At 45.4% G+C, this 27422-nt stretch overlaps 1 protein-coding gene across 3 annotated transcripts; it reads right to left on the bottom strand.

The window, feature by feature from the left end:
* Positions 1 to 668: 668 nt before the first annotated feature.
* KPNA2 (karyopherin subunit alpha 2) lies at positions 669 to 27422 on the bottom strand. Of its 3 annotated transcripts, XM_054669701.2 has the most exons (12): positions 27247 to 27422; positions 11671 to 12141; positions 10305 to 10402; positions 10016 to 10153; positions 6754 to 6842; positions 5171 to 5439; positions 4509 to 4603; positions 4145 to 4408; positions 3437 to 3670; positions 3005 to 3187; positions 1602 to 1751; positions 669 to 1019 (listed from the first exon to the last, which is right to left on the bottom strand). In XM_054669701.2, the coding sequence occupies exons 3-12, from the start codon at positions 10377 to 10379 to the stop codon at positions 927 to 929; spliced, it is 1590 nt and encodes a 529-aa protein (XP_054525676.1). In that variant the 5' UTR covers positions 10380 to 10402; positions 11671 to 12141; positions 27247 to 27422; the 3' UTR covers positions 669 to 926.

The raw sequence follows: 27422 nt of genomic DNA, 5'->3' as shown, positions 1-27422 counted from the left end.
TAAAGATATATTATCAAAGGGGATTTTTTTTTAGACAGAGTCTCGCTCTTGTCACCAAGGCTGGAGTGCAGTGGCGCAATCTCGGCTCACTGCAACCTCCGCCTCCGGAGTTCAAGCGATTCTCCTGCCTCAGCCTCCTGAGTAGCTGGGATTACAGGCTCCCACCACCATGCCTGTAATCCCAGCTAATTTTTTGTGTTTTTAGTAGAGACAGGGTTTCGCCTGGGTGACAGAGCGAGACACCATCTCAAAGAGTAGTGGCTATCAACCTACACTGTACAAGAGCCCTTGGGAATTACATTTCTAAAAAAGACACATGGTGGACCCTCATGCCCCTCATCAACGAAACAGAACTGGGTACTTTCCCAGATGAGGCCCATGTGCAGCCGTGATTTACCTTGGAACCCCATTCGGCCTTGAAGTTTGGGAGGAAAGAATTCCACTTGTAGCTCCAGGAGAGATTTATGATTAAATTTACGGTGTTTAGCCCAACTCCCTGGCCAAGGAGACTTAAGGAGACACTGGCTGAGGGTTTCCAGAAAATGTTATTCATTCTTCTGCAAAAACTGCAGCCAGGACTACCTCTGGTTAATCCCATCAGTTTGGACGGGTTACCTTTCACTAGCAACATTAAAGGCCCCAAATTAGAAAGCAACACATAGGCATGATGAAGTCAAGAAAAGGGTGGACTTGAATGTTTATTTACAGGATGCTGCAAGATAGGAAATTCCACATAGAAATTAGAAACCTAGCCAAAGGACAAGCTTCATACAGTATGTATGTACAGTTGGAACTGTTCAAGTATAGTTTCAGTGTAAAAAGTGCTACAGTAACAAACCACATTTAAAAAAGAGTTCTTAGTAGAGAAACAATAAGACAAAATACCAAACATAGTACACGACAAATGTATGTCTCAGCTGTATGATCTAAAAGTTAAAGGTCCCAGGAGCCCCATCCTGAACTTGGAAAGTGTAGCCTTCAGAGGTAGTTTCTGGTACAACGTTTTGATCTTCCTCTTCCTGGAAATATATTAAAAAATAAGTATAAAAATGATATAAGTATTCCAAGCAGCAGCCTACCTGAAGTCTGTATTTAATCTCTAGGTCTTGATCTGCATTTTACACCTTTAATCCTGTATGATATTATAGTATTTGACATAGGGGAGGGAGGGTCTCTGAAACTTTGCCAATTCATAAATGCTGGCTACTACAGTAACAGAAACAGGCCGAGATTTTTTTCTTCCCCAACCGTCACTTTTCAATAGGAAAAGACTGTATTAGGCCCAGAGCATGGTGATGGGTTTGGCCTACTTCTCTATCACCTCCTACAATGACACCCGTTAACTTACCCTCAAGATATTCTAAGATTCTCAAGGCTGTTCATTTGAAACTAATCTGGTGGCTTTTAAAATCTCAGTTTAAAAAGATTTTATTACCATCAAGCCAAACTAGAGGGGCAAATAAGTACATTATGTCCTATGCACACTGATATTTTACTATATTTAACAAAGATATGACACTTATTTTTAAAAGGGAAAAAAAGGCTTATGGCCTTGACTTTATGTTTCCAAGTTGTTATTAATATTACCATCCATTACTCACCTCTACAGAGAAATACTTCTCAATTAAGCTTAACGAAGCCTTATACACAGACTCATTTTCATGGTTTTGTAGAGCTTCAATTTTGTCTAAGCCTCCACATTCTTCAATCATTATACTAAGTTTCTCAATTTCACCTAGTTTCTCAGCAGCCTAAAAAAAAAAAAAATCCAAGTTTACTGGCATATACTCTGGTTTTATTTTAATGAAGAAAACATCAATTTGAATACTGATACGTCAGGCAGAAATAAGCACCTAACAATTCCTTCATCAAGCCTATCACAGTTTTATGTCCATTTTATATTTTGTTGACACTCAATGTGATTGGATCTGTACCTGCTTTTAGCACTACTTCAACTGGAGCCAAAGATCTTACAATCAGTAGCTCCCAACCTTTTTCTATGTATCAAAATCATGCGGGCAACTTTTAAAACAACACTACATTCCAGTTCAACTGGTCTGCTATGGGAACAGGGGTGTATTGTTTTGTAAAGCATCCTATGTCATCACAAGGTGTAGTCAAGGTGTCTAAGGGCAAAGATGGCCTATGGTGTGCTAAACTAAATGTCCCCAAACAGAATGTGTGTTGGTATTAAGGATTTACTGGACATATGGAATGGTATGTAGGTTAGTTTTCCTTTAAATTTTCAACCTTAAAGAGATACATAAATATCTATAGATGAAAAAAACAGATTTGCTTCAAAATAACTTAGGGGATTAGATGAGGGGAAGAAGAAATACTGGCCACATACTGACAAATTATTTATACACAGTAACAGATACGCTAGCATCCATTATTGAAGGCTCAACTTTTTTTTTAAGACAGTTTCACTCTTGCCCAAGCTGGAGTGCAATAACACAAACTTGGCTCACTGCAACTTCCGCTTCCCGGGTTCAAGCGATTCTCCTGCCTCAGCCTTCTGAGTAGCTGGGATTATAGGCGCCCACCACCACACATGGCTAATTCTTGCATTTTTAGCAGAGACAGGGTTTCGCCATGTTGGCCAGGCTGGTCTCGAACTCTTGACCTCAGGTGATCCACCCACCTCGGACTTCCAAAGTGCTGTGATCACAGGCATGAGCCACCGTGCCTGGCCAAGTCATTCAAATTTAATGTCACCAAAAATCGGTATGAAATTGGGAAATTAAATCAACCAAGTAAACAGGTGTGATGAGTCCACATAAGCGCCTGACTCCGATTCAGGTCACACCATCCACTTGTCGTCTCTTTTGTATCTTTTATAATGCCTGCCTCATTTTTAATTAAAGGGGTGGCCACATAAACAGGCTTTCTGATTCTGTGGCTTACTAGTGAGTAAACTTACAGCTGCCCTCCCCCAAGTCTAAATAGTAAACTGATTATTATCAAGTCCAAATTCAAACAAAGCCACCTTGATAGGACTTACCTGAAAGATATTTGAAATGGCATCCAGGATAACCAGAATAATCTTGGTATCTTTTGCAGATAACAGGTTCATCAACGGTTCTATTATGCCACAGTGAACAAGGTACACAATCTGTTCAACTGTTCCACCACTGGTATAGTTGGTCACGGCCCACACAGCTTCCTTTTGTGTCTTAAAATCTGCCTATTAAACATAAGGACATGGTTTTATTTCAGAACAGTTGCACAAATAAGATTCCAAGAGTACTTTTTCACAAAAACAATGACTGAAAGTACCAAGGTTCTATCCAACCTTAAGTAAAAGGGGTTACTGGGTACTGTTCAGCAAAGGACTCCTAGTAGAACCCAAGATTCTTGCACATGAAGAAGCTTATCAAGCACAGCTTTCTATAAATACTAAAAATGACTTGATTAAATCCTAAGACTTCGTTACCTTAGAGAGAACACTGACAAGGAATGGGACTAATCCATGATTCACAACTTGCTGTATCTGGTCCTGGCGGCCGGCTGTGATGTTTGACATTGTCCACGTAGCTTCCTTCTGAATGTTAGTTTTGGGGTTGGTGAGCAGGCTGGGAAAGACGGCGAGTGCTCCTGCATCAATCACAACCTGAGTCTGTTCATCTGTACCAGTGACAATATTCCCTATGGCTCTTAGGGCAGGAGTCTGAAAAAAAAAAAATATGTTGATGCTGGTTATTTTTTCCCCAGCACTTTAGAAATTCTATACCCTAAAAGTTTTAACAAGAGGCCCACCATGGCCTGAAATAGGCAATATTTCAATATTACTATCAACTGATTATGCTTTTTTTTTTTTTTGAGAGACTGGAGTATAATGGCACGATTTCAGGTCACTGCAGCCTCTGCCTCCCAGATTCAAGCAATTCTCCTGCCTTAGCCTCCCGAGTAGTTGAGATTACAGACACGTGCCACCATGTCCAGATAATTTCTTTGTATTTTTAGTAGAGATGGGCTTTCACCATGTTGGCCAGGCTGGTCTCGAACTCCTGACCTCAGGTGATCCACCCCCGCCTTGGTCTCCCAAAGTGCTGGGATTATACAGGTGTGAGCCACCACTACCACGCCCAGCCCTGATCATGCTTCTTATACTTATGTCCTAATCTACAAGTAAATAACTTACCACAATTGGCAATTCAGAAGCTCCTAGAAGCTTCACAAGTTGGGGCACAACTCCTGTTTTCACGACCATGCCAATTCGTTCATTTGGACCATCAGTAAGGTAGGAAATAGCCCAGCAGGTATCTGCTAATACTTCTGGATCATCATGATGCAGGAGCCGAACTAAGGTAGGAAGAATCTGCTCAACAGCATCTCTCGGGGGTGCAGGATTCTTGTTGCGGCAAAGATTAGAAAGTGTCCAGGTAAGATTACGTAAGTAGCCACACTGGGGGAAAAAAAATAGGCAATGAGAGGTTCTGTCTTTTGAGAAGATGGGGGAAATTAGAATGAAGAAGTGAGTAACTTTACTCATGTTAGTAACTTACTGCTAAAGATGACATATCAGGAACTGCAAGGAGAGCCAACAGTGGGTCAACTGCACCGTACTTAATAACCAAGTCTCGGAACACTGAGCCATCACCTGAAAAAAAAAGGCAAGATTAATTTTTTTTTTTTTTTTGAGACGGAGTTTCTCTCTGTCGCCCAGGCTGGAGTGCAGTGGCGCGATCTCGGCTCACTGCAAGCTCCGCCTCCTGGGTTCAAGCCATTCTCCTGCCTCAGCCTCCCGAGTAGCTGGGACTACAGGCGCCCGCCACCACGCCCGGCTAATTTTTTGCATTTTTAGTAGAGGCGGGATTTCACTGTGTTAGCCAGGATGGTCTCGATCTCCTGACCTCATGATCCACCCGCCTCTGCCTCCCAAAGTGCTGGGATTACAGGCGTGAGCCACCGTGCCCGGCCGAGGCAAGATTAATTTTATTACCTTGTCCAACACCATCAATTTTCAGTGACTGAATGCACCAGCAAAAACTCCCAAACTTACTTAGATGCCCCTCTGCTGCCTTTGTAAAGATGACACTTTCATTCCTAATAAGGGCTTGAAAGCAAGCTCAAAACTTGACAAAGTCGCTATTACTTATAACAAGGCCTTTCTTCCAACTAATTACGCTTAGATACATTCAGTCAAAAGAACTTCAAGTCCAAGTACCTGCAATGTTTCCTAGAGCCCAGACAGCTTGTTCACTGATGTGAGCATGGGGAGATGCCAACAGAGAAATGAATGCTGGGATGGCACCTCCATCTACCACAGCCTTGGTTTGTTCTGATGTCCCAGAAGCAATGTTAGTGAGTGCCCAAGCAGATTCAAACTGAATGGGACTACAATCAGTTCTGCCCAAGAAGGACACAAATTTCGGAATCAAACCAGCCCGGATTATGTTGTCTATGGGGGGCTGTTTTTCTCTGGAAAGTAGTTTCCTAAAGGGGAACAAAAAGAGAAATAAAAGTTGACAGTGATTAACAAAAGGAGTTTGTGTAAAAACCAATATAAAATGCAATTCAAGAGTTTAGAACTTCAGACAACCTTTTAAGTAAATCACTAAATGCTGAGACATTCTGGAACCTAAGAGAAGCTGAACAGATTACTTGTATGGTGCTATGTATGCGGTATAATTAACTACCATTTTTCCAGAAATTAATGTAGATTACCCTCCTTTCCATCCCTGCAGAAATCTACTCCAGATCTTGTCACTTTTTAAAAAAACTTCACATTCTGACAGGGTTATACTCTCACTGAATTTGTTCTGATAGTTGTGGTTAAGCACATTTTGTTTTTTTGAAATAGGATCTCACTCCACTCAGGCTAGAGTGCAGTGCCACGATCACAGCTCACTGCAGCCTCGACCGCCTGGGCTCAAGTGATCCTCCCACCTCAGCCTCCTTAGTAGCTGGGACGACAAGTGCGCACCGCCACACCCAGGTGATTTTATGTATTTATTTTTTGAGACAGAGTCTTGCTCTGTCGCCATGCTGGAATGCAGTGGCAAGATCTCAGCTCACTGCAACCTCCGCCTCCTGGGTTCAAGTGATTATTGTGCCTGAGCCTCCCAAACACCTGAGATTACAGGCATGTGCCACCACACCCAGCTAATAATTTCTTTTGTAGAAACTGGGTCTCACCATGTTGCCCAGGCTGGTCTCAAACTCCTGGGCTCAAGTAACCGACCCCTTGGCCTCCCAAAGTGCTGGGATTACAGGCATGAGCCACAGCTCCCAGTCTAGAACTTTTTAATAATTTACCATTGAAATTTTTCTTCTGCACACTGTCAAGCTATAGAACTTATTAATCCTTTCTATTATATCATAAATATCCACGTATAGTGGGAGGTAAAGGTCAAATTATACTTATCTCCTAAATGGATCTATCATTCTAAATGCATGTCTCAATCCCACTTACTATTTATTTCTTCCTTCCCCTGCCAGTGACTTGAAACATTACTTTGGTAAAAACTTTATGGGCAGGTGCAATGGCACACACCTGTGATCCCAGCACTTCAGGAGGCTGAGGTCAGAGGACTGCTTGAACCCAGGCATTCCAGGCCAGCCTGGGCAAAATAGCAAGGCCTCCCCTCTCAAAAAAATTAATAAATAAAAAATACTATTTGGCTTATGGCTGGCTGGCCTAATCTTTCCTTGTACTATCTGTCTGTCCCTTCCTGCCCCACCCCCCCCAAAAAAAATCTAAAAACACGAATTTCTTAGGCTACCCATGCTATCCCAGACAAGACTTACCTGGCAGCTTGAGTAGCTTGGAGCTGATTTTCCACATTGCTGCTATTTATGCCTTTGACAATGTCATCAACAGACCAATTTACAGTGCCCTAGAAGAAAAGTGAAAGTTTGCACATTATCATTAAGATTAAATACAAACAATAAAATCCACACTTACTTGTGAAGGCAAGTGTCAACATCGTTAGGCTTATAGCCAGCTACTAAATATTTAGCCCTACATTTAATTTTGCCTGTTAAATATTCATTATTTTATATGTAGAACAGTTTGCAAACTTGTTGTCATGACTCACTGGAGTCTCAAGTTATGGAGTATCCAAGTGTTTTGTCGCTAAAAAAGGCAGCTTTGAACAATTTTAAAAAATGAATGAGAAGGACAGGCATGGTGGCTCACACCTGTAAGCCTAGCACTTTGGGAGGCTCAGGAGGGAGGATGGCTTGAGCTCAGGTGAGACCAGCCTGAGCAACACAGTGAGACCTCCCAAAAAAAAAAAAAAAAAAAAAAAATTATCCAGGCATGGTGGTGTTTGCCTGTCGCCATACAAGACCTTGTCTCAAAAATCAAGAATCAGAGCAGACTGAAGATTATTTCTACGTTAGTCTCAATCACTTGCATTCAGATATACTTTGAGGGAGAAAGACATGAAGTCACAGGCAACGTTCTGAGGATTTTCTTTTCTTTTTTTGAGACGGAGTTTCACTCAATCCCCAGGCTGGAGTGCAGTGGCATGATCTTGGCTCACCACCACCTCCGCCTCCTGGGTTCAAGCGATTCTCCTGCCTCAGCCTCCCAAGTACCTGAGATTATAGGCATGCGCCACCATGCCTGGCTAATTTTTTTTTTTGTATTTTTAGTAGAGACGGGGTTTCTCCATGTTGGTCAGGCTGGTCTCGAACTGCCAACCTCAGGTGATCCACCTGCCTCAGCCTCCCAAAGTGCTGGAATTACAGGCATGAGCTACCATGCCCGACTTTTTTTTTTGGAGACAGAGTTTTGCTCTTCTTGCCCAGGCTGGAGTGCAATGGCGTGATCTCGGCTCACCACCGCCTCCACCTCCCGGGTTCAAGCGATTCTCCTGCCACAGCCTCCTGAGTAGCTGGGATTACAGGCATGCGCCACGATGCCCAGCTAATTTTGTATTTTTAGTAGAGATGGAGTTTCTCCATGTTGGTCAGGCTGGTCTCAAACTCCCGACCTCAGGTGATCCACCCGCCTCGGCCTCCCAAAGTAATGGGATTACAGGTGTGAGCCACCACACCCGGCCGAGGATTTTCATATCTAATTTTATAATCTACATATTTCCACGGTTAAGTGTTGCTGCAAATATAAATGGTTTATGTTTGGCTGGACGAAGTGGCTCACGCCTGTAATCCCAGCACTTTGGGAGGCTGAGGCGGGTGGATCACCTGAGGTCAGGAGTTCGAGACCAGACTGGGAAACACGGTGAGTCCCCATGTCTACTAAAAATGCAAAAATTAGCTAGACATCGTGGTGATCCCCTGTGATCCCAGCTACTTGGGAGGCTGAGGCAGGAGAGTCACTTGAACCCAGGAGACGGAGGCTACAGTCAGCCAAGATCGTACCACTGCACTCCAGCCTGGGCAACAAACCAAGGTTTTGTCTCAAAACAAAAAAAAAGGAAGCATATTGTGAGAAAAACATGTAGGAAAGGGCCCAGACGAAAGATAAATTTGAAAATCTAAGTTAAGTCTACTTTATGGAAGGCCTTCATAGAGTAGGGATTTCTTAGAGACAGGGTCTCACTGTCACCCAGCATGGGGTGCAGTGGTGCAATCACAGCTCACGGCAGCCTCAAAATCCCGGGCTCAAGTGATTCTTCTGTCTCAGCCCCCTGAATACCTAGGACTAAAGGCCGGCGCCACCACACCCAGCTAACTTTACTTTTTATAGAGACGAGGTCTTCCTATGTTGCCTAGGCTGGGCTCAAACTCCTGGCCTCCAGTGATCCTCCCATTTCAGCTTCCCAAAGTGTTGGAATTACAGGCATGAACCACCATGCCCAGCTGGAGTATGGATTTATTTTTATTTTTATTTTTTTCCTTGAGACGGAGTTTCACTCTTGTTGCCCAGGCTGGAGTGCAATGGCATGATCTTGGCTCACTGCAACCTCCACCTCCCAGGTTCAAGCAATTTGGAGTATGGATTTTAAGGAGCGAAAACACAGGTCTAAAGCAGTACTTTAGGAACATTTTCAGGAAAATAGTATATGGCATAAAGAAGGATATGATAAATTAGGAGGCTACTGTAAATATTTCAGAAGGAAAGTCCTGAACAAAGCTGGTGACAAATACAAAAACATAGAGAATACCAAAAAAGGCAGAAATAAACCAAAAACGGGAAGGGCCTGGTGGCTCACGCTTGTAATCCCAGCACTTTTGGAGGCCAAGGCAGGCATATCACGAGGTCATGAGTTCAAGACTAGCCTGGCCAACATGGTGAAACCCCGCCTCTACTAAAAATACAAAAACAGGCCGGGCAGTGGCTCACACCTGTAATCCCAGCACTTTGGGAGGCTGAGGCGGGTGGATCACGAGGTCAGGAGATCGAGACCATCCTGGCTAACATGTTGAAACACCGTCTCTACTAAAAATACAAAAAATTAGCCGGACAGGGTGCGGGCGCCTGTAGTCCCAGCTACTTAGGAGGCTGAGGCAGGAGAATGGCGTGAACCCGGGAGATGGAGCTTGCAGTGAGCGGAGATCGCACCACTGCACGCTAGCCTGGGCGACAGAGCAAAACTCTGTCTCAAAGAAACAAAAACAAAAAAATACAAAAACTAGCCAAGCGTGGTGATGCGCACCCATAATCCCAGCTACTCAGGAGGCTGTGGCAGGAGAATTGCTTGAACCCATGAGGCAGAGGTTGCAGTGAGCCGATTGTGCTGCTGCACTCCAGCCTGAGCAACAGAGCAAGACCATCTCGGGGGGAAAAAAAAAAAAAGAAGAAATAAACCAGAAACTGGCTGGCTCTGGACACACTGGTCAGGCCAAGGTACCCAGCTAGTAGCTAGAAATGCAGGGAAGTCTGAAGGAAGGTCAGAGCTAAAGGAAGATCCTAAATCAGCTTCAGTGGATTATAGAAGGCAGGAAAGAAGACAATTACTAATTGCAAACAGAGAAAAAGATGTTCACAGATAGTTAAAACCGTAAGACTAGAAATGTTAAGTTTACTTGAATTTCTAAGAAAAGTCCCTACTGATTTTCTGGATTTCACGTAACTCATAAACTAAAATACATTTTTTACCTGGTTGTTGCGGTTTTCCTGCAGCGGAGAAGTAGCATCATCAGGAAATGAGCTTACATTTCTCCTCTTCAGCATCTGGTCATCCTTCTTAGCTTTCCTCAGCTCCACATTGACCTCTATTCTGCGACGCCTCATTTCCTTGATAAAAGATAACATGCCGGTTCACCTATCATACCAGTTTTTGTTGCTAAGTGAGGGCATTTTTTTTTTTAAATCCCTCAGTTTTCACCCCTTTCCAAATGTCTTCCCATTTAAATACCACCACAGGAAAGCAACAGAAGGTACTCACTGTACTGTCTTTTCCCTTGTTCTTGAATCTGTGAAGACGGGCAGCTGGTGTATTAGCATTCTCGTTGGTGGACATGGTTATGAGACAAAGGGAGAAAGCTAAAAGATGGGGGAAGAGAAAAATATTTCCTTCATCATTTTCCTTTGTCAATAATAGTACCAAATAAGAACTGAATTATCAAGCATCTACTGAATCCACACCTGTATACTAGAGGGGGGATCATCATGTTTTCGGCACTATGAAATAGCTTTACCCAAAGGGGAAGTGTCCCCCTTCCCTCTAAAGGGCTGAGACTTCCTGGAGAGGGCTCTCCATCAGAAATAGAATGCAAGCTATATAAATTGAAACTTCCTAGTAGCCATATTTTTAAAAAGGAGAAAAGAAACAAGTGAAACTAATTTTAATAATGTATTTTACTTAACCCAAAATATCCAAATAGTATTTCAACGTGTTATCAATATATAAAATAACTGACATCTTTTACATTCTTTTTCCATACTCCATCTTTGAAATCTTTTGTGTACTTTAAGCTTACAGCGTATTTCAATTTGGACTAGCCACATGTGTCCACCGTTTCTGACAGCCTAGTTCGATACTCCAGAGTCCCTAATAGTTAATTCAAGACAAAGTAGGGGAACCAAGTCAACTTACAGCTAAAAATTATGTGCCAGGGCAATAAATTCAGATCCTCAGGAGGCTCTCCCTATTTTACTGTCTTTACTTGACCAAAATAGGTGCAGACTCGAAAATTAAATAAAAATTTGCTTCATCATTACATTATGATCAACATTAAAAATGCAGTGCCGCATCTCGCATATTTGATTTGCATTTCCAGAGACTAGAAGTGAATGCGCTTAATTAGGATGACATCAGCTGTGCGTCATTCAGAAGATGACAAAAGTCAAAGCCCTCCTTACAATTTGCTATCTTTGCTTTCATTACGCTCGCCTACGACTTGGTGGCAGAGCCACCCCGGGGCCTAGGTGTCAGAGACGGTGCTCCCAACTGCCACCCCCAGCCCCTGCCCCCAGGCCGGGGAAGATGCAACGAGAAAGGAGGAGGCGAGGCCAGGGCCGCCACAAGTCCTCCCGGGACATTCGCCCTCAAGCCTGGCTCGCTCCGATTCTCCCGGCCGCGACGCGTTAAGGCCTCCGCTGCCGTTTGCAGAGCGTCGGCGCCCTAAACCCGCAGACCCCGCGAAACTCAGCCGCCTGGTCAATGAACGTCGCCCCCGAGGCCTAGTCAACGCGGGAGGCAGAGCCAGGCTCGGCGTGGACCCGGGGCCTCCCTCCCCCAACCCAAAAGGCGAACGCCGCCCACGGGCAAGCCGTTAGCGCTCGGGCCGGGCCGCCGCCTGAGTCTGTACCTGCGAAGCGGGCCTGGGCTTCCACGGGAGGCGATGCGGGGGGAATCAGCGGCTGTGGGGCGACTGCGTTCGAAGCGTCCACCTCGACTCAGCTCAAAGACCGTGTGGCTCGTGCAGCCGGCCGGCGCGATTTAAATTTCCCGGTGACTCCGCATTCCGATTGGCTGGTTCAAGCCTAAGCTGTGTGCCCATTGGTGGATTTGAAAAACACGTTGGGAGGGGAGGGAGTCGTATGGCTTGGGGGCGAGTGGGAGGGGGGAAAGAAAAAAAAAAAAAAAGAGGATGGCATCGCGAGATGAGGGAGCGGCCGGGCGGTGAGGGAGCGGCCGGGCGGTCCCTGAGCGCCTGGCGGGGCGGAGCGGGAGGACTCCAGATCCCGTCAAGCAGCGCGAAGGGGCGGTTCCCTGGGCCGTTCGTGTTTCCATAGGGTTGAAGCGTGCATGGTCCTTGGGCGTTTTCCTGGGCGACAGCCTTAAACAAATACCACAAAATGATTCTCAAAGTCATTATGTTAAAAAACTTTGTTGTTGATCTTCATGAAAATAAAAAAATTCCAATTAGTAAATAAGTAATCTTTATAGAAAAACATATTGCTTTGCATTTTTTTCCTATTATGACACCCAAAGTACTCGGCGGGGGTTTCTGGCTACTACGGGAGGGAAGATTTGTGTTATATTTTTTAGTTTAGTTTTTTTTTTAATTGCGTCATAAAAGACTGTATAGAAGCCGTAAATATGGTAACAAAAGGTTTCTTATGCCTGTTTCTCCAAAAACTGAAGTTTTTTATTTTTAAATAATTTCAAATGCAGCAGAATTGCAAATCCTTATCCAGATTTGCCAAATCTTAACATTTTGCCACATTTGCTATTGCTTTCTCTATACATATATATGTATACATATGCACGCGTGTACATATGTGTGATTTTAATATGTTACTTTTTGAAACATTTAAGAGTAAGTTTCAGAATCATGTCCTTTTTCCTCTGTTTCACGGTGTCTCTCCTAAGAAAAGACATTCTCTTATATAACCACACTGCAATCATCAAATTCAGAAAAACTGAAATTTCATGCTGTTGTTTAGTATGTAGTGTGTGTTCAAGTTTTTTCAATTGTTATAGTAACATTCTATGCTCATTACACATTTCTGAATTTTGCATTTTTTGCCATATGCTCAAATGAACAAACAAAACAAAGATGGTCAACAGAGCATCAGGATTCTGGGCCATTTTTGTTTCTGCAATTTTTTTGTGTTCTAAAAGACTACATTTTAGAAAAGTTTTCATGGTTTATTTCTTATTGTAAATAAATTCAAACAGCAACTTTGTCCATTCTTGCAGGCATTAATGCCAGCCTCATTCATCGTATAGCAGCCAGAGTTCATAAAGGGTTGGACCTACTCTTAATCAGCATAATCCCATCCCGCTAAATGCAAGAATGTGGAAGGAATTCACCCCTAAACCAATCACTGTGGGAGATTCTCTCAGCTACTGAGAATGGTTCAGGGGCAGGCACATGACCTAAATTCATCCAGTTGGACAGCCTCTGCCTTTTGTTTACTGGTTGGAGGTAGGAAAGCAGCCTCTGTTCTTCTGAACTAAAGGATATGAGTCCTAGAAATCTGAATAAGAAAACTGTAGGGAAACCTTGAGAGGTCTGACCTGCTCTATCTCTGAAGGTTTGCAGTTAGGAGATCCGATACACATTTCTTTTGTATTGTCAAGTTGAGTTTCTTCTCTTTTTTTTTTTCTTTTTTTTCTTTTCTTTGAGACAGGGTCTAGCTCTGTCGCCCAGGCTGGAGTGGAGTGGCACGATCTCAGCTCACTGCGACCTCTGCCTCCTGGGCTGAAGCCATCCTCCCACCTCAGCCTCCCAAATAGCTGGGACTATAGGTACACACCACCACGTCCAGCTAATTTTTGCATTTTTTGTAAAGACAGGGTTTCACTATTTTGCCCAAGCTGGTCTCGAAGTCCTGAGCTCAAGCAATCCACCCACCTCAGCCTCCCAAAGTGCTGGAATTATAGGCCTGAGCCACCATACCAAGCCAAGTTGAGTTTCTTTTGCTTGAAAATACTGACTACTATGTGCCCAGAAGTGTTCTGAGTGTTTACCATATATTAATACACTTGATCTTCACAACTGTGAGGTAGTACTGTTATTTGCTCTATTTCACAAAAGAGAGCACTGAATCACAAGTGTTTATGTAACTTGTACCAGGGTCACACAGCCAGTAAATGGCAAAGACAGGATTCAGCCATAAGCAGTCTGGTTCCAGGATCTGTGTTCTGAACCACTATTCTGTACTTGCACCTAAAAACAACCTGAAACAGAAGTATAATGCCCAAAATTGCCTTTGAAAGATACGATATAGTCGGGCACAGTGGCTCACACCTGTAATCCTAGCACTTTGGGAGGCCGAGGTGGGCAGACCACCTGAGGTCAGGAGTTCAAGACCAGCCTGGCCAACACAGGGAAACCCTGTCTCTACTAAAACATACAAAAAGTTAGCTGGGCGTGGTGGCAAGCACCTGTAACCCCAGCTACTTGGGAGGCTGAGGCAGGAGAATTGCTTGAATCTGGGAGGCAGAGGTTGCAGTGAGCCGAGATCACACCATTGCACTCCAGCCTGGACAACAAGAGCGAAACTCCATTTCAAAAAAAAAAAGACTAGCCCGTCCAACATGGCAAAACCCTGTCTCTACTAAAAATATAAAAAATTAGGCAGGTGTGGTGATACACACCTGTGGTCCCAGCTACTCAGAAGGCTAAGATACAAGCATCACTTACACCTGGGAGGTAGAGGTTGCAGTAAGCTGAGATGGTGCCACTGCACTACAGCCCAGGCAACAATGCAAGACGCCATCTCAAAAAAAAAAACAAAAAGTCCTATCATTTATGACCAAGTTTTAGCTGATGTATTAGTCCACTAGCATAGTCCGCTTAGGTTACCATAACAAAGTACTACAGGCTGGGAGGCTTAGATAACAAACATTTATTTTTCTCACATTTCTGGATCACGAAATCTGAAATAAGGGTGCTAGAGTGGTCAGTTTCCAGAAAGGGCCCCCCTCTTTGGCGTCCAGATGACCATTGCCTAATTGTGTGCTAGCATGATCTCTTCATTTTAGCACAGAGAAGGGAGAGTGAAAGCTCTCTGGTGTCTCTTTTTTTTTTTTTTTTAGATGGAGTCTCACCCTGTCACTCAGGCTGGAGTGCAATGGCGCGATCTCAGCTCACTACAACCTCCGCTTCCTGGTTTCCAGTGATTCTCCTGCCTCAGCCTCCCAAGTAACTGGGATTACAAGTGCATGCCACCACACCCGGCTCATTTTTGTATTTTTAGTAGAGACGGGGTTTCACCATGTTGGCCAGGCTGGTCTTGAACTCCTGACCTCGTGATCCGCCCATCTCAGCCTCCCAAAGTGCTTGGATTACAGGCATGAGCCACTGCACCCAGCCTGATGGCTCTTTTTATAAGGACACTAATCTCATCATGAGGGCCCCACCCTCATGAATTCATCTCAACCTCCCAGAGGCCCCATTTCCAAATACTATCATACTGGGAGTTAGGTTTTCAACATATGAATTTTTGAGGGGGATGCAAACATTCAGTTCTTAATATCCATTCATCAGCCTGGGCAACATAGCGAGATGCCCTCCTCCAAACCATCTATACAAAAATTAAAAAAAAAAAAAAATTAGCAGAGGCTGGGAGCAGTGGCTAACGCCTGTAATCCCAACACTTTGGGAGGCCAAGGCAGGTGGATCACTTGAGGTCAGGAGTTCGAGACCAGCCCAGCCAACATGGTAAAACCCTGTCTCTACTGAAAATACAAAAATTAGCCAAGCGCGGTGGCTCGTGCCTATAGTCCCAGCTACTCAGGAGGCTGAGGCACAAGAATCACTCGAACGCAGGGGCAGAGGTTGCAGTGAGCTGAGATTGTGCCACTGCACTCCACCTTGAGCAACAGAGTGACACTCTGTCTAAAAAATAAATAAGTAAAAATAAAAAATTAGCCAAGCATGGTGGTGTATGCCTGTAGTCCCTGCTACTCGAGAGGCTGAGGTGGGAGGATGGCTTGAGCCTGGGAGGTGGAGGCTGCATTGAGCCGAGATTGCACCACTGCATTCTAGCCTGGGTGGCAGAGTGAGATGCTGTCTAAAAAAAAAAAAAAAAAAATCCATTCAGATTATCTTCCTTCAAAATATGAATGTTGAGTTAAAACATGCAAAGAAAGAAAGAAAGGGGCCTGGAGCTGAGCTGGCTGAAAGACATAGGACCACCAGCTACTGAGGCTGAGGCCCTTTAGTTACTGTCTTTCTAGGCCGTCTTGTAAACTCATGTTTCAGTTCTGTGAACTATACAACATCCCTCAAACACACCACTTTCTCACTTTTTTCTTCTTTTTGAGACAGGGTCTTGCTCTGTCATCCAGGCTGGAGTGCAGTGGCACGATCAGAGCTCCCTGCAGCCTCAACCTCCTGGGCTGAAGTGATTCTCGTACATCGGCCTCCCAAGTAGCTGAGACTACAAGCATATGCTACCACGTCCAGCTAATTTTTGTTTTTTTTGTAGAGATGGGATTTTGCCATGTTGCCCAAGCTGGTCTAGAACTCCTGGGCTCAAGAGATCTGCCCACCCCAGCCTCCCAAAGTGCTGAGATTACAGGTGTGAGCCACCGTGCTCAGCCAAATACAGCCCTTTCTGATTTGAGTGTGGCAGCAATCCCTAATTCTCCACCAAAACTCATGTTTCACCTTCCATTTGGTCTACTTGTTGCTGGTAGATGGGTGGATGGGTGCCTAGCCAGTGACTCTACTTTTCAGTTTCCTTGGATCCAGGTGAGGCCATAAGTCTAGTTCAAGTGAAAGTAATGTATTTGTCTAATGGGTTAGCGCTTACAAAATGGTGTCTCTCTCTCTCTCTCCTTTCCCTGGCTTGAAGCAGACAAGCCTGGCCACACTGGGAGCCCTATGAGGAAGGTGGTAGAGCTGCAACATGGAAGGAACCTGGGTCCCTGTGTCAGCCGAAGAGTCTCCAAACCCATCCTAGGTTTACTTGCCTGTTCCTGAGTCTGCGGGTGGGACGGATGTTCCCAGCTGCTGGCAGAACCCCCACGCTGGCTTTCTTACCCTCTGCGTCAGGGCTACTGTGGCAGGCTTGGCTAAATGAAAGCCATTGGTGCTCCCTTCCCCACAAAAACAGTAACTCAGAAGCAAAACTGCATCCTTGGGGAAACTGCAGAGATTAGTGCCACATATGGAGGCTCTTCAGTAAGGAACTATCCTCGTTTTGAGAAAGAGCTCTTGATCACCTACTGAACTCCAAATAAAAATGTAACCTGCCAGGTGGGGTGGCTCATGCCTGTAATCCCAGTACTTTGGGAGGCCGAGATGGGTGGATTGCTTGAGCCCAAGAGTTCGAGACCAGCCTGGGGAACATGGCAAAACCCCATCTCTACAAAACATAGCTGGGTGTGGTGGCATGCACCTGTAGTCCCAGCTACTCAAGAGGCTGAGACGGGACGATCACTTGAACCCAGGAGGTGGAGGTTGCAGTGAGCAGAGATCATACCACCACACTCCAGCCTAGGTGACAGAACAAGACCCTGTCTCAAAAAAAAAAAAAAAAAAATTAACCAGGCTTGGTGTGTAGCCAGCCCTGGTGGCACGTGTCTGTAGTCCCAGACACTCAGGAGGCTAAAGTGGGAGAATCACCTGAGCCCAGTAGGTCGAGGCTGCAGTGAACCATGTGATCATGCCACTGCGCCATAGCCTGGGTAACAGATCAAGACCCTGTCTCAAAAACAAATAAAATAAAACCAATGTAATATGAGCTACTCATGACGAATTGGGGGTTATCTGATCCCATGAAGTTGGGTGGGCACAGCAGCACTCCATAACGAAGTAGAAGTGGGATGGGAGGGACCTGGACCAAAAGGACCCAGAAGGTAGAAGAAAACTGCATGAACAAGTGACTTATGTTCCCAGCTGCTGACTCCTGCCAGCGGAGTACATCTGTGGCCTCATGGGACAATCAATGACCACCAAGATGAAGGTCAAGCTAGGTGCTCTGCATACTATGTTGACATTAGCTGAAGTGGATTGCTCCTGACCGATGGCCTCACATGTAGGCAACCTAATATAGTTCGGCTATTTGTTTCCTCCAAATCTCATGTTGAAATTTGACTCCCAGTATTGGAGGTGGGGCCTAGTGGGAAGCGTTTGGGTCATGAGAACAGATCTCTTAGTAATGGCTGGTGCCCTCCCCATGGTAACAAGGGAGTTCTGACTGTCAGTTACTGTGAGATCTGACTCTTTTTCTTTCTTTTTCTTTTTCTTTCTTTCTTTCTTTTTTTTTTTTTTTGAGATGGAGTCTCGCTCTGTCGCCCAGGCTGGAGTGCAGTGGCGCCATCTCCGCTCAATGCAAGCTCTGCCTCCTGAGTTTACGCCATTCTCCTGCTTCAGCCTCCCGAGTAGCTGGGACTACAGGCGCCCGCCACCACGCCCGGCTAATTTTTTTTTGTATTTTTAGTAGAGATGGGATTTCACCGTGTTAGCCAGGATGGTCTTGATCTCCTGACCTCGTGATCCACCCGCCTCCGCCTCCCAAAGTGCTGGGATTACAGGCGTGAGCCACCGCGCCCGGCCCTTTCTTTTTCTTTTTAAAATGGAGACGGGGTCTCACTATGTTGCCCAGGCTAGTCTCATACTCTTGGGCTCAAGCAATCTCCCCACCTCGGCCTCCCAGAGTGCTCACAGGTGTGAGCCACTGTGCCTGGCTGAAGTCTGATTGTTAAAAAGAGCCTGGGCCGGGAATAGTGACTCATGCCTGTAACCCCAACACTTTGGGAGGCCAAGGTGGGTGGATCACTTGAGTTCAGGAGTTAGAGACCAGCCTGGCCAACGCGGTGAAACCCCGCCTCTACTAAAAACACAAAAATTAGCTGGGAATGGTGGCGTATGATTGTAATCCCAGCTACTCAGGAGGCTGAGGCAGAAGAATCACTTGAACCTGGGAGGAAGAGGTTGCAGTGAGCCAAGATCGTGCCACTGCACTCTAGCCTGGGTGACAGAGTGAGACTCCATCTCGAAGCTTCCTGAAGCCCTCACCAGAAACAGATACTGGCATCATACTTCTTGTACAGCCTGCAGAACCATGAGCCACTAAACCTCCCCTTTTTAAAAAAATATAAATTACCTAGCCTCAGGTATTCCTTTATAACAATACAAAATGGACTAACACACAGCTCTGAAGGAAAGTAAGTAGTCAAACTCCCTAGTGGGTAGAACCTTGAAGCATGCAGCTGGTACACATTTTTCTGAAAGAGCAGATATCCTGAGGTGAGATCCACACTGATTCCCAAACAGTGAAAACCAGTTTAGCTGGCTGGTTGGTATAAGGGTCATTAATTTTGTTTATGTTGCCCAGCAGATATGCACACTTCTATTAAAAGAGTAATTCCTAACTTTCCTGCAGGAACCAGCGCTCACCCCCACCAGTCCATGTGGTTGGATGAGGTTGACTCCCTACCCTGGGTGGACTCTAACTGGCATAAGCCAAGGAGGAAACCCTTCCCCTAGGTCACAGGTATGGTTTCATGGAGAGCATATAACTCAATAGGGACCGGTAAGAATCAGGCCTGGGACTTTGACTAATAGGGGTGAGATGTACTTCCTCTACACTTGGAATTATGATAATGGATGTAAAGTCTGGAGCTGTTGTAAATATTTTACCACTGTAAGGAAAGAGCCTGGAGCCTGTCTGAAAATAGAGTGACAATAGAACAAAGCAGAACAGGTTCAAGAGAGACACCAGATTCTGATTTATTTTATTGTATTTATTTATTTATTTATTTATTTTTGAGACAGAGTCTCACTCTGTTGCTCAGGCTGGAGTGCAGTGGTGCGATCTCGGCTCACTACAAGATCTGCCTCCCGGGTTCACGCCATTCTCCTGCCTCAGCCTCCCGAGTAGTTGGGATTACAGGCACCCGCCACCACACCCGACTAATTTTTTTTTTTGTATTTTTAGTAGAGATGGGGTTTCACTATGTTAGCCAGGATGGTCTTGATCTCCTGACCTCGTGATCCGCCCGCCTCGGCCTCCCTGATTTCTTTTAAACCCCTAATCAAGACACATCTGAAAGGCAGACCTATCTCTGGACTTTTTTTTTATTTTTTGAGACAGAGTTTTACTCCGTCTCCCCAGGCTGGAGTGCAGTGGCGTGATCTTGCAACCGCCATTTCCTGGGTTCAAGCGATTTTCCTGCCTCAGCCTCCCTAGTAGCTGGGATTACAGGTGCATGCCACTCCGTCTGGCTAATTTTTGTATTTTTTTGTAGAGACAGGGTTTCACTGGGCTGGTCCTAAACTCCTGACCTCAGGTGATCCGCCCGCCTCGGGCTCCCAAAGTGCTGGTATTACAGGCATGAGCCACCGTGCCTGGCCCAGCCTTCTTTTTTATCATTGAATAATGTTCCATTGTATGTTTGTATACCAAGGTAGGAGGATCGCTTGAGCCCAGGAGTTTCGAGACTAGCCTGGGCAAAATGACAAGATGCCATCTCTACAAAAAATAAAAAATATATTAGCTGGGCATGATGGTGCATTCCTGTACACAGCTACCTGGGAGATTGAGGCAGAGGATCACTGGAGCCCAGGAGTTTGAGGTTAGCAGTGATCACGCCACTGCACTCCAGTCTGGGCAACAAAGCAAGATCCTGTCTCAAAAAAAAAAGGAAAGAAAAGAAAAAAAATCTGAAAAAGAAATTCCATTATATGGATGTACCACAGTTTGTTTATCCATTCACCTATGGAAGCACATCTTGGTTGGTTCAAATTTTGGCAACTACGAATACAGCTGCTATAAACAGTTGTGTTCAGGTGGAGGTTTTTGTGTAGACATACGTTTTCAACTCACTTGGATAAATACCATGGATTGCGATTGCTGGATGGTATGGTAAGACTATGTTTACCTTTGTAAGAAACTGCCAAACTATCTTTTGAAGTTGCTGTACCATTTTGCATTCCCACTAGCAATGAATGAGAGTTCCTCTTGTTCCATATCCTCACCAGAATTTGGTGTTGTCAGTGTTTTGCATTTTAGCCATTACAATAGATGTGTAGCGGTATCTCATTATTTTGATTTGCAATTCCATAATTTCACTGTGAGGTGAGTTTCTTGGTTGGAGCAGTGTTGTCTGTCTGGGAATCCATGACAGCATAAAAGACTTGCAAAGTGAAAGGAGGGGCCGGGCGCGGTGGCTCATGTCTGTAATCCCAGCACTTTGGGAGGCCGAGGTGGGCGGATCATGAGATCAGGAGTTCGAGACCAGGCTGGTCAACATCGTGGCCCCATTTCTACTAAAGATACAAAAATTTAGCTGGGCGTAGTGGCACGCGACTGTAATCCCAGCTACTCGGGAGGCTGGGGGAGGAGAATCGCTTGAACCTGGAAGGCTCAGGTTGCAGTGAGCCGAGATCATGCCACTGTACGCCAGCCTGGGCGACAGGGCAAGACTCCGTCTCAAAAAAAAAAGAAAGTGAATGGATGGTGGTGCTGGCAGCAGAGTGACACATTGGAAAGTAAATATGGCCCAATCCAGATAAAATGTCTCTTCCTCCTGATCTATTATGGAAAGGGTCCAATGTTATTGTCATGATCACCAGGTAATTGAATGGTCCCTTCAGGGTGTGAAGCCAACATCAGGGCTGGTTGGGCCCCCAGCAGAAATAGTAGCCAGACCAGACTCAGTAGTAGGAAGTGAATGATACTGAGCGTATGCATAGCCTCTGTCTCTGCTGCCTTGGCCATGTGGTTCATGATCCCATTAAGCAAGCACTAGCCTGGCAGGGGAAGGAGGATGATGGACATCTACAGAGCAGGCCATCATGGCCACCTGAATATTAATAGCCTATTCCACAGTGGAGGCCTTTGGGTGAACATCCATATAACTCAAATCCACACCTTCTAAGTTCATTCCAAAAGATCCATACATCTACCCCTTCTCCAAACCACCTTTGTTGTCAATCCTATCTTCCTCTCACAAATTCCTGAGTGTATTGTTTATGACTCTTTTGGTTGCAAGAGGCAGAAGACCCAATCCTAAGTTGGCTTATGAGTAAAGGAATTTGCCACCTCAAATAAGAAGGCTGGGTGCAGTGGCTCATGCATGTAATCCCCGCACTTTGGTAGGTTGAGGTAGGAGGATCACTTGAAGCCAGGGGTTTGTGTAACCAACAGAGGGAGACCCCCTTTTTCTAAAAAAAAAAAAAAAAAAAAATTAATTATCCAGGTGTGGTGGTGTGCACCTGTAGTATCAGGTACTTGGGATGCTGCGGCAGGACAATTGCTTGAACCCAGGAGTTTGGGGCTGCAGTGAGCTATGATTGAGCCACTGCACTCCAGCCTGGGTGACTGAGCAAGACCCTGTCTCTAAAAAAAATAATAATAATAACAAAAGTCCAGACCGGGCGCGGGGGTCGTGCCTGTCATCCCAGCGCTTTGGGAGGCCAAAGCCGGTGGATCACCTAAGGTCAGGAGTTCGAGACCAGCCTGGCCAACTCCAGTAGCGATGGCAAAACTCTGTCTCTACTAAAAATACAAAAATTAGCTAGCCATGATGTGATTCAGGAGAATCACTTGAACTTGGGAAGCAGAAGTTGCAGTGAGCTGAGATTGAGCCACTGCACTCCTGCCTGGGTAATAGAGCAAGACTGTCTCAAAAAAAAAAAAAAAGAAAGAAAGAAAAGAAAAGAAGGCTGGGCATGGTGGCTCATGCCTAGAATCCCAGCAGTCTGGGAGGCTGAGGTGGGCAGATTGCTTGAGTCCAGGAGTTTGAGACCAGCCTGGGCAACATGGTGAAACCTGGTTTCTACAAAAAATATAAAAATTAGCCAGGCATGGTGGTGCACGCCTGTCATCCCAGCTACTTGGGAGGCTGAGGCGGAAGGATCATTTGAGCCTGGGAGTTGGAAGCTGCAGTAAGACGTGATTGCATCACTGCACTCCAGCCTGGGCAACAGAGTGAGAACCAGTCTCAAAAAAACAAGCAGACCGGGCATGGTGGCTCACACCTGTAATCCCAGCACTTTGGGAGGCCGAGGCAGATAGATCACTTGAGGTCAGGAGTTTGAGTTTGAGACCAGCCTGGCCAAAACAGTGAAACCCCGTCTCTACTGAAAATACAAAATATAGGCTGGGTGTGGTGGCTCACACCTGTAATCCCAGCACTTTGGGAGGCCGAGGTGGGTGGATCACCTGAGGTCAGGAGTTTGAGACCAGCCTGGCCAACATGGAGAAACCCCATCTCTACTAAAAATACAAAAATTAGCCAGGTGTGGTGGCATGTGCCTGTAATCCCAGCTACTCCAGAGGTTGAGGCAGGAGAATTGCTTGAACTCAGGAGTGGAGGTTGCAGTGAGCCGAGCTCATAGCCACTGCACTCCAGCTTGGGTGACAGAGTGAGACTCCATCTCAAAAAAAAAAAAAAAAAAAAAAAAAAATTCAGCCAGGCATGGTGGCACACACCTATAGTCCCTGCTACTTGGGAGTCTGAGGCAGGAGACAGAATTGCTTGAACCCAGAAGGTGGAGGTTGCAGTGAGCCGAGATCGTGCCACTGCACTCCAGTCTGGACAACACAGCAAGACTCCATCTCAAAAACAAACTTACAAAGAAACAAACAAGCAAGCAAAAATTGAGCTATCAATCCATGAGAAAAACATGCAGAAACCTTAAATGCATATTGCCAAATGAAGGAAGCCAGTCTGAAAAGGCCACACATTGTATGATTCCAACTACAGTAAATGACATTCTAGAAAAGATAAAACTATGGAGACAAAAAAGATTAGTGGTTGGGGCCAGGTGCGGTGGCTCACACCTGTAATACTAGCGCTTTGGGAGACCGAGGCGGGCGGATCACGAGGTCAGGAGTTCGAGACCAGCCTGGCCAATATGGTAAAACCCCGTCTCTACTAAAAAATACAAAAATTAGCCGGCCATGGTGGCTTGTGCCTGTAGTCCCAGCTACTTGGGAGGCTGAGGCAGGAGAATCGCTTGAACCTGGAAGGCGGAGGTTGCAGAGAGCCGAGATCGCGCCACTGCACTCTAGCAAGGGTGACAGAACGAGACTCCATTTCAAAAAAAAAAAAAAAAAAAAAGATTAGTGGTTGGAAAGGGTTTCAGGGGAGGAAGGGGAGAATGAATAGGTGGAATAAGGCATTTTAAAGGCAGTGAAACTATTCTGTGTGATACTGTAACTGTGGATATATGACATTATACCTTTGTCAAAAGCCATAGAATGCACAATACAAAGAGTGAACCCTGCAAGTGTCAACTATGGACTTTAATAATAATGTATATTAAATATTATTATTAATATTAATTATTATATTGTTAATGAAGTTAATTATAATGTATCAGTATTAGTTTATCAATTGTAACAAATATACCATACTAATGCAAGCTGTTAATAACGGGAAATTGGTGAGGGAAAGTGAAGGAATATACAGGTACCCTCTGTACTTTCCACTCAATATTTCTGCAAACCTAAAACTGATAAAAAATAATAAAGTCAATTAATTAAGAAAATATGCTGCAATGTGAAAACTAGAGCATATCACCAAACTTTCTGTATTCTGTTACATTAAAATCCATTAGTCTGGCCGTGCGGTGGTGGCTCATTAGTCTGTACTCCACTTGGATGCATATTTTACCTTTACCCATGCAGGAATATCGAACATTATGCACTGGTCATTTGAAACACGTTACACTAAGAGGTATGCAGATCTTCCAAGTGTTGACACATTGAATTGTACAACACCAAAACATTGCACTCATTAAACAGAAATGTCTTTAAGTATTTGAAAGCTATCAAGCTTACAGTGGTGAATACAAGGTTTCAAGCTTTTAAATGTTCCCTTGACGGTTTTTTTGTTTTTTGTTTTTTTGAGACAGAGTCTCGCTCTGTCGCCAGGCTGGAGTGCACTGGCGCCATCTAGGCTCATTACAACCCCCGCCTCCCAGGTTCAAGCGGTTCTCCTGCCTCAGCCTCCCGAATAGCTGGGACTACAGGCGCGTGCCACCACGCCCAGCTAATTTTCGTGTTTTTAGTAGAGATGGGGTTTCAACATGTTGGCCAGGATGGTCTTGATCTCTTGACCTCGTGATCTGCCCTCCTCGGCCTCCCAAAGTGCTGGGATTACAGGCCTGAGCCACCGCACCCGGCCTTCCCTTGAAAATGTAGGTTATTTCATTAGCCACAAACAGTGCATATTGTTTTCCTTGAAGCGACATGCTCACTTTGTTCATTTTCTAAAAAATATCTGCAAAATGCCCAACTCTGAATAATCTAGTTTGTCGGTCAGTTGTTCCTTCAATGAAAATTCGGTACGACTGAAAAGCAGCTAGTTCGGAGTGCAACTCCAACATCCCACAAGTGCTTTACTCAAGCAAAAACCATTGTATTTTGGTATGCGTAGAGGTGATTTATTCATACTTCCCATTGTCAAAGAAAATATTAAAAAGCTGTGCACTCAAGCGTTGAAACTTAATACACTTAATTATTCTTACAGCGTCACCAAGGATATGCTTCAGTAAACCTGGCTTTTTCCCTCTGCCAGTGCACGAAGGTAAAGAATATGACTCTTATTAGTTTAGTTCAAATGCCTTAAATTTGCTATTTCACCCGCTATTGCTTCTGCACCATCGGTGCAAATGTCAACGCAATAAATAACCTGTTTTCATGAAAAGCATTTCCTGAATGCCTCAGAGTTCACAGGCCAAGGATAACAAAAGAGTTAAGTGACACATCACACGCAGACTAAATTAGAAAGATATGCACCAAAATGTTAATACATTTTGTAGGAGTGGTTAACTCCGACTTACAGAATTTCGATTTTCTTTTTTTTTCCCCCTAGACAGAGTCTTGCTCTATCGCCCAGAGTGGAGTGCAGTAGTGCAATCCCGCTTCGCTGCAACCTCTGCCTCCCAGGTTCAAGCGATTCTCCTGCCTCAGCCTCCCCAGTACCTGGGATTACAGGCACGCGCCACCACGGCCCGCTAATTTTTGTATTCTTGGTAGAGACGGGGTTTCACCATGTTGGCCGGGCTGGTCTCGAACTCTTGACCTCATAATCCGCCCGCCTCGGCTTCCCAAAGTGCTGGGATTACAGGCGTGAGTCACTGCGCACGGCCCCCCTTTTTTTTTTTTTTTTTTTTTTTTTTTTTTGAAAGAGTCTTGCTCTATCACCCAGGCTGCAGTGCAATGGCGAGATCTCGGCTCACTGCAGCCTCCGCCTCCCCGGTTCAAGCGATTCTCCTGCCTCACCCTCCGAAGCAGCTGGGACTACAGGCGCTCGCCACCACGCCCCGGTAATTTTTGCATTTTTAGTAGAGATTAGGTTTCACCTTTTTGGCCTGGCTGGTCTCGAACTTCTGACCTAAAGGGAACCGCCCGTTTGGGCATCTCAAAATGCTGGGATTACAGGCGTGAGCCACCGAGCCCGGCCCAATTTCGATTTTCTTTACCTGGCTTTTTTTTTTTTTTTTTTTTTTTTTTTTTTTTTTTTTTGAGACCTTGCTCTGTCGCCCAGGCTGGAGTGCAGTGGCACAATCTCGGTTTACAGCAACCTCCGCCTCCCAGGTTCAAGCGATTCTCCTGCCTCAGTTTCCCTGGTAGCTGGAATTACAGGCGCACGCCACCAAACGCCTGGCTAATTTTTTTGTATTTTTGGTAGAGACAGGGTTTCACCACGTTGGCCAGGCTGGTCTCCAACTCCTGACCTCAAGTGATCCGCCAGCCTCAGCCTCCCAAAGTGCTGGGATTACAGGCAGGAGCCACCACGCCCGGCCGGCTTAGCCATATTTTAAACAGACTTGTGAAGAACAAGTGTTACGTGTCTAAGAAAACGAAATTGTGTATTTGTAAAAATCACAAATGCAGCATCTTTACATGCAACAAGCATACAGATAGTGTGCATGGCACCAGAAAGTCTCCAAGTCTTTACTCAAAACTTAACTTCAGGATGTTGGTTGAGGGAAGGGGGAAGCCAAACCCGTACTATTTTGCACTTAGGGACTTTGTTATATTCATTTTCCCTTTACTCCAGAGGGAAAGAAGAGTCAGGGGGAGGAAAACGGCTGAAGGTGAATGGCCGTAGGGACAGAGGTCAGATTTGAAGTTCTCGTGGGGTGGAAAAGCCTGTTCACCCAGGAGCCCAACAGTTCCCAGCACATAACAGGTTATCACATTAATCTCTGCTGAATAAACGCGGGAAAGAAAGAGAAGACAGGGACAAGAAGGTTGGCGGGACAGGGAAGCTACGGGAGGATTTCGCGATCTGCAGTGGCTCCCAACGCCGCCTGCCCTGCAGAGGGTCCCGGGGAACTTTGTAAAATGAAGACGCCCAGGTCCGCCCAAGTCAACTGAACTAGAATGGGATGGGGCAGGCACTGGAACCTTGTTTAAAATTCCCCAGGTGAGCCCAATGGACAACTGGAGTTAAGAACGCTTGAAGAACCCGACAGGAAGGATAGCACCCAAACCCGGCGGGGTGGATGCCATGCAGTTACCGGGCAGGAGAGCTCGGAGGGTCACGCGCAGGCCCTCCGGGGCCCTTGCGGCCGCTCCGGGCCCATGGCGCAGCGCGCGGGAAGTCCAGGCGGCCGACAGGGACGCAGAAAAGCGCAGGCGCGCGCCGCCGCCGCTGGGGGCGGCTGCCAAATCACTTGCCTCTCGGCGCGAGACC

Source organism: Pan troglodytes, chromosome 19, assembly GCF_028858775.2.
Source record: "Pan troglodytes isolate AG18354 chromosome 19, NHGRI_mPanTro3-v2.0_pri, whole genome shotgun sequence".
Classification (NCBI taxonomy): Eukaryota; Metazoa; Chordata; class Mammalia; order Primates; family Hominidae; genus Pan; species Pan troglodytes.
This window is presented reverse-complemented; position numbering and strand designations above follow the sequence as displayed.

What these genes read in the sequence shown, in the direction of transcription:
- KPNA2 (XM_054669701.2), bottom strand. Translation starts at nt 10,379, where the DNA reads ATGTCCACCAACGAGAATGCTAATACACCAGCTGCCCGTCTTCACAGA. An exon ending in CTGATATGTCATCTTTAGCA is followed by an intron (nt 4,409 to 4,508) that starts GTAAGTTACTAA and finishes TTTTTCCCCCAG; the next exon opens with TGTGGCTACTTACGTAATCT. An exon ending in TTGTCAGTGTTCTCTCTAAG is followed by an intron (nt 3,188 to 3,436) that starts GTAACGAAGTCT and finishes TATGTTTAATAG; the next exon opens with GCAGATTTTAAGACACAAAA.